At 46.7% G+C, this 11,544-nt stretch overlaps 1 protein-coding gene across 1 annotated transcript in view; it reads left to right on the top strand.

The window, feature by feature from the left end:
* LOC121923027 (gastrula zinc finger protein XlCGF7.1-like) overlaps window positions 1–9,646 on the top strand; it is a 19,670-nt gene extending 10,024 nt beyond the window's left edge. The window contains exon 2 of the mRNA XM_042453130.1: window positions 7,992–9,646. Within this exon, the coding sequence (XP_042309064.1) occupies window positions 7,992–8,893 (902 nt within the window). The 3' untranslated portion in view covers window positions 8,894–9,646. The remainder of the gene's footprint in view (window positions 1–7,991) is intronic.
* Window positions 9,647–11,544: the final 1,898 nt, after the last annotated feature.

Below are 11,544 nucleotides of genomic sequence, written 5' to 3'. Positions count from 1 at the left end.
TATTATTATTATTATTATTATTATTATTATTATTATTATTATTATTATTATCGGGACTTGAGATTTTGCAGATATTGTTATCCGTAGAGGTTAAGGTCTGGAATGGAAGCCCCGCAGATACAAAGAGCCAACCGTACTTTGTATTCTGAACAGGCATCCTTAGTTCCAATGTAGATCCTATAATATTGTAGTTATCCTTAACAGTCAGGCTTCAGGGGCTTAATTTTTTGCAAAATATCTTCCAGACTAGACCTTAGCCTGTCGCAGTGTACAATCATTTTGTTCTAAATAGTGGAAACTGCTCCTGAGGAGAAGCATTTTTTTCTTTCTTCCACACAACAGAAATGTGATGGTATGATTATCCAACTTCAGGCAAAATTTCATACAGAGGCTTTAGAGTAAAGATGATGTGGCTCAGAACTGCACTGACCTTTTTTGGCACATCACACTACTGACTGCCGCACCACACTGTTGACTTGTGTTTTGCTTGTGGTCTGCTAAGACCCCAAAATCCTTTTCACATGTTTTGCTATCATGCCAGGTATCATATATTCTCTAGTTCTGCATTTAATTAAGTCCTGCCGACATGAAATACAGGTCGAGTCTTCCATATCTGAAATGCTTGGGAAGAGTAGTAGTTTGGATTTTTCCGATTTTGACATATTTGCATATACATAATGAGATGGGACTCGAGTTTAAGCACAAAATTGATTTGTGCTTCCTGTACACTTTATGCTTGAATATAATTTTATCTGTTAGTTATGGCCCAGCTCTCCAGTTTCTCAAAGTCCTTTTGAAATCATTTGTGAAGATGTGAGTAAGGTGAAGAACAACCATTGGTGAACAACCTCTGGGATGGGTTGGTAGTAGTATCTAGCCTGTATGCAAAGCAAAGGCATATTGTAGCACCTTTGAGACAGAGAAAGACAGACATTAGTAGAATTAAGTTTACACAGACTTACAAAATTTGTGGGTATGTTGATCGGGTGACAGGTTTAGTGCTAAGGATGGTTGTTGGGAGACAAGGCAGGAGGAAGGATGGTGCCTAAAGCCAAAGTGAGTAGGTAACCATATGAATGGTGGCGGAAATGTAGTGCAGGGCTGGGAACCAGAAAGATGTGATGAACAGGACAAAGGAGCGCTGATGAGTGTTAACTTGTACAGTGTGTCCTTACTTTACGCAGGTGATCTGTTCTGGACTTCCGTGTAAATTCCGCGCATGCTTGAGCCCCATTTAAATGAATGGGGTTCGTGCATGCGGTGATGCAGCAGCGTGCACGCATGCCATGGGCACATACCCAATTACTCTCTATGGGCCGCACCGCCCCTTCCTCCCCGCGTGGCTTTCAGCACATGCTGAAAGCTGCATAAAGCGCAGCCATGTATGACACGGGCGCACTGTATTATGATGTGCCAAGAAACCATGGATTCTGCTCAACCCAGTGTTGACCAACTCTGCTGCAGAGGTGTCTTGAAAAGATGGTTTAAGAGCCTGAAGTTGAGGTAAAAACACAGAGGGAGCATTAAGGTGAGGGGAAACCATGGTTCAAGGCCCACATCCTCCAGGATACAGGGTCCTACGCATTGCGCGGGTAATACGCTCGATTTGGTCTTCTGTTCGGATGCGGAAAATCCATGCGTGGAAATTGCTAATATTTCCCCCTTGTCATGGACGGATCATTTCCTGGTAGAGGTGAAAATCAAGGCTTCTACCCAGATCCCTCCCGGGGGTGGTGGACCAGTTAGGATGGTCCACCCTCGAAGGCTGATGGAACCTGAGAGGTTCCAGGAAGCCTTAGAGGGGCTCACGGTTGGAGATGACGGCGACTCTGTTGACGCCCTTACCGGTATTTGGAATACCGGTCTTTCTGGGGCTATACACAGAATCGCTCCCAAGCGTCCTCTCAGGCCCGCTTCCAATCGTAAGCCCTGGTATACGGAAGATCTCCGGGCGAGGAAGCGGGTTCTGCGACGGCTAGAGTACCGTTGGCGGAAACACCTATGCTTAGACGACAAGACTCTCCTAGACCGACTGTTAAAGGACTACGGAGAGGCAATACGAGCAACAAAGAATTCGTTCTATGGTGCTCGTATTGCGTCCGCAGAGTCGCGTCCGGCAGAGTTGTTCAGGGTGGTCAGGGAGCTAACTCAGCTCCCTCCTGCCCTGAACCAGATCCTTGAACCTTCTAAGGCCTGCTGTGACTTGTTTAATGACTTTTTCGTGGATAAAACTTCTCGTATAAGTGAAGGTCTGAACGCCGATATTACGGCAGAGCCTAGGGTAGAAGTGTCCAGAGCCTCCGCGGACTATGTTATACTGGATCAGTTTGAGTTGGTGAGTACCGAGGATGTGGACAAGATCCTCGGAAGTGTTCGGAAAACAACCTGCTCTCTTGATCCCTGCCCCTCCTGGTTAGCGGCCCAGGGGGGACCGGTGGTAATGTCTTTGTTACACCGGATAATTAACACCTCTTTGAGGGACGGGCGATTTCCATCGGATCTAAAATTGGCCATTGTAAAACCGATCCTAAAGAAGCCCTCCCTCGACCCCCTGGTACATAATAATTACCGGCCTGTTTCGCTGCTTCCATTCTTGGGGAAGGTGATCGAGAGGGCGGTTGCGATCCAGCTTCAGGCGGTCTTGGATGAAACGGATTATCTGGACCCATTTCAAACTGGCTTCCGGGCGGGTCACGGGGTTGAGACGGCCATGGTCGCCTTGGTCGATGATCTCCGTCTGAGCGTCGACAGGGGAAGCGTGTCCCTGTTGGTGCTCTTGGACATCTCAGCGGCTTTCGATACCATAGACCATGGTATCCTTCTGGGGCGCCTGGCTGAGGTGGGAATCGGGGGCACTGCGCTCCAGTGGTTCCGTTCCTACCTCTCTGGGAGGTCCCAGATGGTGCAGCTGGGAGACGTGTGCTCCAGCGAGCGGGCCCTTAAAACTGGGGTCCCTCAAGGAGCCATTCTGTCTCCCATGCTATTTAACATTTACATGAAACCGCTGGGAGAGATCATCCGGAGACATGGGGCGCGGGGTTATCAGTATGCTGATGACACCCAAATCATTTTCTCTATGTCTCCGACTGATGCAGTGACTGGGGATGGCGTCTCTCCTCTCGTGGCCTGTCTGGAGTCAGTAATGGGCTGGATAAGGAAAAACCGACTCAAACTAAATCCAGAGAAAACGGAGGTACTAGTGATAGGTTCCCCCGGTCCAGGAATGGCGGTGGTTCCACCTGTCCTGAACGGGGTCACGCTCCCTGTGAAGGACTCCGTGCGCAGTCTGGGGGTGCTTCTTGACTCGTCGCTCCACCTGACTGCTCAGGTGAATGCGACGGTCAAGAGCACTTGTTACCAGCTTCGGCTGATTCGCCAGCTGCGCCCATACCTGGACCGGAGGGACCTAGAAACTGTTGTACATGCTCTGGTAACTTCGAGATTGGACTTCTGCAACGTACTCTACATGGGGCAACCCTTATACCAAACTCGGAAGCTTCAAATGGTACAGAATATGGCAGCCCGGCTGGTCACTGGCGTATCCAGGACCAGCCACATAACACCAGTGCTTAAAGATCTCCACTGGCTGCCCATTCGCTTCCGAGCTCAATATAAGGCGTTGGTTATCACCTATAAAGCCCTAAATGGCTTGGGCCCAGGATTCCTAAAGGACCGCCTCTCCCCATACAATCCGCCTCGCACCTTCAGAACATCTGGGCAGCAACTGCTGAAGGTGCCTGGGGCTAGGTTAGCTTCTACCTCTAGAAGGGCCTTCTCCACAGCTGCCCCAGCCCTTTGGAATATGCTGCCCACGGAGTTCCGCTCATCTACCACCCTGGCCCAATTTAGGAAGGACCTCAAAACCTTCCTATTCAATCAGGCATTCCCCGACTAAATATCCTGTGGGCCTCCCTCCTCTTCCGTGGCCATGAGGACGGGCTAACGGGGCTTTTTTATTGTTTTTAGACTGTGTATTGTTGATGTTATATGTTTTTAACCTGTATCTGTTTGCACTTGTTGCATTTTGTAAGCCGCCCTGATCTTTTTGGAAGGGCGGGATATAAATAAAGATTTTATTTTATTTATTTATATTAAGGCCTGATGGTGAGCTAAAACCAGAGAGGGAGAGCCTGAAGGTGAAGTGAAATCACAGAGTGAGGGTTAAAAGGAGGGAAAATCATGGCAAGGGAGCCTCAAAAACATTCCAAGAACCTGATGTTCAGGTAAAAACATGGAGGGAGGGTCAAGGTGAGTGAAAATCAATGAGAAGGCACCTCAAAAAGATGGTCCAAGGGCCTGAGGTTGAGGTAAGAACAAGGAGGGAGCATTAAGCCAAGGGGGATTTGAGGGCTCCTTGAAAAGACAGTTTGCGAATCTGAAGTTGGCGGGGAAAGATGGAATAGACGAAACATGGAGAGGGAGCTGAAAAAGTGTGGCAAAAAGAACCAACAGTTGAGTAGGCGAAGGAGGAATAATGAGGCAGAGATGTTGTCATGTGAAAGGGGAAGAAGCCAGGGTAGGAGGCATTGTGACAGCCAGGGGTCAAATTGTGATGAGGGGTTTTATTGTGGAGAGAAACAGGGAGGAAACCCTTTGATGATGGAAAAATGCTTTGGAGGGTAAACTCAGTGGCCGCTAGGACATCCTTTCCACAGCGCAAAAAGGAACTGCTTTTTGTGGCTCCTTTTTGCGCTGCAGGAAGGGTAGATCCAGCAAGAAAAGGGATGGTGTTCTGCCACCCTTCAAGGGCCATCTATACAGCTCCAAAGTCTGGCTACCAGTCCTGAAAAACACCAAAATCTAGACCCAGCAAAATGCAAAGGAAAACCAGCCAGGGTTAGAGTTTTTCCCAGCAAACAATGGCCCACTCATTAAAAGGACACCCTGATGCCTCCCATTCAACAACAGAACAATACACAGATTAACATGGAAATCATTTCCTCAACCAAGGGTCACACAGTGTGCGTGTGTGTGTGTGTGTGCACGCGCACACGCGCGCACACGCACACACACTTTCTCTCTTTCATGCCAACCACAACTGCTGGTGAAACGTCAGGAATAAACTCTTCTCGAACACAGCCACATAGCCCAAAAAACCCACAAAAATCTAACCAGTCTTCAGTTGTGAAGCTGAAGGCTTTCACGGCCGGCATCCCTAGTTTTTTGTGGGTGTTTTGGGCTATGTGGCCATGTTCTAGAGGAGTTTTTTCCAGCATTTGTGGCTGGCATCTTCAGAAAAAGCTGGCATGGAAGAGAGTGGGGTATATATACTGTTGGTTGACAGGAAATTTCCCAGCAGACAATGGATCATTAATTTATAAATCGACACCCTGAGGCCTTGCCATTCAACAACAGAACAATACACAGATTGACATGTAAATCACTTCCTCTCAACCAACAGTATATATACTGTTCTTCCATGCCAGCATTCTCTGAAGATGCCAGCCACAGATGCTGGCAAAATGTCAGGAAAAAACTCTTCTAGAACACAGCCATATACCCCCCAAAACCCACAAAAAGCAGTCTTCAGTTGATTTAACAAAATACCTTTATTGCTTCAGCCGACAGAGACAGAAGTTCCTGGTAGGCTTTTTTGTTAGAACTGAGGGCACCAGGACATATCAAAGCATCATAAAGACATTTGAAGTTGTTGACTCCACCCCACCAGCTTGGCACCCTTTCATCCTTTGTTCCCAGGTGTCCCCTATCACCCCGCATCTCCAGCCTGCTTCTTTTCACACCACTGACCTAGTGATAAGCCCAGGTTTGGCCAGGATGAACCCCCCCCCCCCCTTACATTCCTCAACTTGGTCTCAGCACCTGCTGCATTTACTAACTAGCCACCGCTTGCAAAAGACCACAATGATATGTCACGCTGAAGATGAGGCGTGAATATGATGTTCACTGTCTCTGCCAGACCTTGAGATCCCCTTTGAAATCAGGAAGCAAAACCGGACAGTTTGTGGTGAAAGGATTTATTTACAAGGGATAAGGAGTTGCTATAGACAGAAGCAATAACAGAGTTCTAGAAGATGGAAGCAAACACTCTGACATCCTCCTATGCAGCTCACAGCAACACAGAGCTGAACTAGAACTCTCTTGAAACACCAGCTGCACTCCACGACTCCACAACTATAACCCCACACTTGTTTACATTAGGATCAGCCTTATATACACTTGGTTAATGCAAGTGTATATAAGTACATGGCAAATAAATCATTACATCATTCATACAGAGTCACAGGTGCAGTGTTCAAGACACATGTAGGTATCTGGCCACTTCAAGGACATTCATCACCAGATGTCCTGGCCTTGTCACACAAAGTACACACACATCATGACTGTGCAGTTCTACAGATGTCATGCCCAGCGTGGCAGAGTACTCAAGAGGATGAGCAGGCTGAGCTAGAATCCTAGTTTGGGACTGAGGCTGAAGCTGAGGAGGCTCAGCAACCCAGCCTCCTGGCAGCAGAGATTCCAGGCATGGAAGAGGATGAGGAGAGCATACCTACCTTTGACCAGCAAAGAGCTGAAAGGGTGTGCCTCCAACATTCAAGGAGGCTTTATGAAAAATGCCGAGCCATCAACCACAGCTGAGCTCATGCGAGCTCATAATGTAAAAAGGTGGACAGCTGCTTGACTATTCTCTGGCTGGACTCTTGGTTCATACTACGGCACTTTGCTTTAATTCTGATTTGTTTGCAATGGACTTTGCTTTGCCTTAAAACTGCGCCAGCCTCCTTGCACAGTTTCTTTTGTTTAGTGCTGCTACCAGCATTCTTGGCCTCTTTCCCAGATAACAGATCTAATTTCGCACCATATCATGATGACAAGATACATGTGTACTACATGCCCCATACCCTTTCCCCAGACATGTCAATGCATGGCAGGATTTTGAAATCATGATGGGAGAATTCTGCAGAAAGGTGCGAGAATAGTGTGAGGGGAATGTGAAGGGGATTATTGTGGGAAGGAACTGGAGGCAATATTTTGGGGAGAAACATGATGGGGAATGTGCTGGAGTAATGTTGTAGGGGGAAATAGGAATATTGTGAGGAGAAAGGGGGGCAATGTTATAGAAAGAAATGTGGGAATTATTGTGGGGAGAATTGGGAATATTTGGAGTGGGGAATATTGAGGTAAAACTGATGTACAGTTGGCCCTCCTTATCCACAGATTTTTTTATCCACAGATCCAACATCCATGGCTTGAAAATATTCCAAAAAAGTATAAATTCCAAATAGCAAACCTTGACTTTCCATTTTGCTATGGACACCATTTTGCTATGCCATTGTACCGTGTGCCTGCGCCGTACCTGGGCTCGCTATATGTGGACTTGGGGTCACATGGATGGCAAGCCCCAATATGGTGAATGGGCACATACTCATGGCATGCGCTACCCCATGTGTGGCGAAAACATGCCCAATTCAAATAGATGGGGCTTGATCATTCATGGAATTTGTCTTATGCAAGGGGTGATGGTCCAGAATGGATCCCCCATGTAAGGCAAGGGTGCAATGTATTTAATGAGACTTGAGCATCTGATTTTGTTCCCCAAGGATGGTCCTGGAACCAAACCCTAGTGGATACCAAGGGCTCACTGTATTTGGGGGAGAAATGTGTGTGTGTGGGGGGGGTATTTTGGGGGGGAGTATTGTGTGGTAAAAAGACACTTCAGTGGCTACAAAGAGCTGTGGCTAGACTGCTGACTGTGGGTAGTTACAGGGAAAATATAAACTCCCTTGTTAATGGTACTCTGTGATTTATATACTGAAGAAGATACTGTGTCTCTTTTAGAGGCCATAAGCAGTAATTTTGCCATTGCCGAGGATGATAGTTCCCGGTCACTTTCTGTTTGTGAGCAAAGCCCTTCTTTGTCTCCAAAATAAGATGGAATTGCTTCCCAATGGGGTCCATTAAAACAACATACTTTGCTTCCGAGTTGAAAATTTTGTTCCTTCCTGATCAAATTTCTTTTTTGATTCTTTCAGTTGATGGAAGACCACACAGTAAAACAAATGAAAGACAGAGAAAGAAAACCGAAACGAAACTGAAGTGGGGAAGGAAACCCATTGGTTCTGAAGGAGCTGCCTTCCATGAAATTCCAATACTTGGAGAAAGTCATGAAAAAAGTAAAGAGATGGTTCACAATGGAAAGAAGCAGCTGAATTCCTCTGAGCAAGGAAGCAGCTTCATTCAGCAATTCTTCCTCACCCAATGTGGGCGAATCCACGCAGGAGACAAAGCGCACATATGCATCGAGTGTGGGAAAAGCTTCAGGCAGAGCTCCGGTCTTGCATCACATCAGAGAATTCACACTGGAGAGAAACCATATCAGTGCTTAGTTTGTGGAAAGAGCTTCAGGCAAAGCATAAATCTTAAATCCCACCAAAGAATCCACACAGGAGAGAAGCCTTTCAAGTGCTCTGAATGTGGAAAGGGCTTCACACAGAGCGTGAACCTGAAAGCACACCTGAGAATTCACACGGGGGAGAAGCCATTCCAGTGCTCCGAATGTGGAAAGGCTTTCACTCAGAGCGTGAACCTGAAAGCACACCTGAGAATCCACACCGGGGAGAAGCCGTATCAGTGCTCCGAATGTGGGAAGGCCTTCACTCAGAGTGTGAACCTTAAAGCACACCAAAGAATTCACACAGGGGAGAAGCCTTTTCACTGTTCCGAATGTGGAAAGAGCTTTGCTCAGAGTATGAACCTTAAAGCACACCAAAGAACCCACACAGGGGAGAAGCCGTTCCAGTGCTCAGAATGTGGAAAGAGCTTCACTCAGAGTATGAACCTTAAAGCGCACCAAAGAACCCACATGGCGGAGAAACCGTTCCAGTGCTCAGAATGTGGAAAGGGCTTCACTCAGCGCATGAAGCTTAATCCATGAGTATCCACATTGTGGGAAACACTTTCAAAACATGACTCTGAAGCTGTCTCAGTGGATTCAAGTTGGGACAGTTCACACCTGGAGTTGCATCAAGGGGTTTAAATAAGGGAGAAGTCATAGAAACACTTGGAAAATTACAAAATTAGTTTTGCTGAAAGCCTAACCTTAGTAGACATTGTTTAAAAATAGCAAAACCACAGAGTGGGAATGAAGAAGCTCTGGCTTGTGCTACCTAGGTCAATCTGTCTCTGCCTGTGGGGCTTCAAGATGAGACCTTGCCCCAAAGGACCCCCCCCCCTTTTCTCTAAAGCCCTGCCCTTGTGAGTCTGCAGGACAAGGAGAGGGGATACAGGACTGATCCAAAGTTTGAGGTTCTCGACTTTGCTCTTCTCTGATCTTCCCCGCAAAGGGAAGGTGAGGGAATATTAAGCCCACGACACACAGCCAGTCCCTCCTATCACTTTTGTTCAGATCTGCTCCCCTTCTGCCAGCAAGTGAAAACTTTCCTGTTCTGTCAGGCCCTTGCTTTGCTATTTTGTTGGTTCACATATATAGCCATTTAATGAATTTTAATGGTTTTAACTTCACAAATTGTCTAATTGTTTTTAAAAATCACATTTTCATATTTTTAATTGATGTTTTTGTATAGTTCTTAACTTGCATTATTTTTAAAATAAGATGTCAGCCTCCTTGAGACCCGTTATGGAGAATCAGGTGGGATGTCTGTGAATAAAATAAATGTATTTGGATAATCGGTTTTAAAATTAAGTTGTTTTAGTTTTATATTTACATTACTCTCCCTTCCTCTGGAAAAACCATCTCTTTCCTTCATACCTTCCTTTCTTCTTTCCTTCCTTCCTTCCTGCCTGCCTGCCTGTTCCTTTCCCTTTCCTCAACTTTCTTCCCTTTCTTATTGCTCAGTCTCTCCTTCCTTCCTTCTTACTTTTTTTTCTTTCTTTCTCATCCTGATATATTTTCTGCTCTCCCCAAAGTCACCTGCAACCTCCATGTCCTAAAGCATCCACCTTCTTTTCCTTGGATGATGAGAAAGAATCCTCTCACCTGTGAATGTTGTTGGTGGAGTGCAAATCTAAACTGCCTCCCCTCTGAACAAGGCTTGGCCTCAGTCTCCTGTTTTTTGGGATCACCTTCAGGGAGGAAACGAGGGTGCAAATCTCCAGTTTTGGGTACAAATATCTAGCTCATCTGAAAGAGCAGCAGCTTGATGCAGTTTCCAAGAATTAATTTGGAATCCCAGAATCATAGAGTTGGAAGGGACAGCAAGGACCAACCCCTGTCAAACAGGAATATGCAATTGAAGTGCCACTGGAAAATATCCATCCAACCTCTGTTTAAAACACCCCACATTCAACTTGCAAAGCCTTGTGGAGGTGGGGTGGATTTGATATATTAACTTATACAATGGGCCCTCCTTGTTCCAGATCCCTGCGCGTAAGGAGAAATCTGTGTATGCTCGCACCCCATTAAAAACAATGGTCGCATGCTTGTGGCTTGGGGCAGTGTGTGTGCCATGGGCATGCACAACATTACTTTAATTGGTGTGCGACTTCCACATAAGCTGGAAGCCATGTATAGTGCGCCCGTGTATGGCATGGGCGCACTATAGTTCACTTCCTCCTTCCTTCCTCCCAAACGTGGGGTTACTCTTATAGGTTTAATTAGGCTGCAAAGCAGGGAAGCGGATCCATGTTTGGGTCCTCTCATAGGCTTAATTAGGCCACAAGACAAGGAGGCCAGTCTGCGTCCAGCTCTTCTTGTAAGCCCCATCAAGTCACAGATGGATGAGGCCGGTCCATATTCCGGCCCTCCTGTGGGCCCCTTCAGTTTGCAGGGTGATCAAGCTAGGGTTGGTCCACATTTGGACCCTCATGTATTCTTCATCAGGCAGCAGGTTGATGGGGACATCCACATTTGGGCCCTTCATTAGGCCTCAGGATGGTTGGGTTGGTCCACATTCAGGCCCTCCCATAGACCTCAATAGCCCTTGGGGTGGTAGGGCCAATATGCTTTTGGCCTCTCTTGTAGGATTCATTAGGACATTGGGCAAATTTGGTCCTTGAGGCTGCATATGGCCCATGGCCCATCTGGACTTCTTGCTTTGTTAGGGTGGGTTTGGTTTGGCCATCTGGCTGTGTAGGCCTCAGTAAGCCTATTTGATCTTGGCCTGTGAGAAGCCTACCAGACATTTACATGGTAGACCACATAGTTAACTTGGCCATAGATGGCTCTGGCTTCCTTCTTCTTTAGGCTCTATAGCATTTTATGAGGTTTACTGTAGCTTAGTATTCTTGTGGCCTAACTGGCTTTAGACAGCATGCCTTGTGGCTTAAATAATAGGAGGTTGGATGAAGAAGTATACAAAGATGACCGCCTAGACTTAAGGCAAGATGCCACTGAGGAGGTGACCTGCCTTGTAAAAATGGTAGGGATCATAGGGATCTGTCATTAAATTCAGAGGGCCTTTTGACTGTGGCATGATTCCCTGGGTTGCCCAAGAGAACAAGCAAAATAGCAGCATTTGTGTCATGCTGGCCTTGGGTGGTATGGCAGGGCTTCCTTCACTACTCCTCTCCTGAAAGAAGAAAGTCAACCTCACAAGACGTAGGAAGAGAGCGGGGGCTTTAGCCAAT

Source organism: Sceloporus undulatus, chromosome 2 (genome assembly GCF_019175285.1).
Source record: "Sceloporus undulatus isolate JIND9_A2432 ecotype Alabama chromosome 2, SceUnd_v1.1, whole genome shotgun sequence".
NCBI classification, from domain to species: Eukaryota; Metazoa; Chordata; class Lepidosauria; order Squamata; family Phrynosomatidae; genus Sceloporus; species Sceloporus undulatus.
This window is presented reverse-complemented; position numbering and strand designations above follow the sequence as displayed.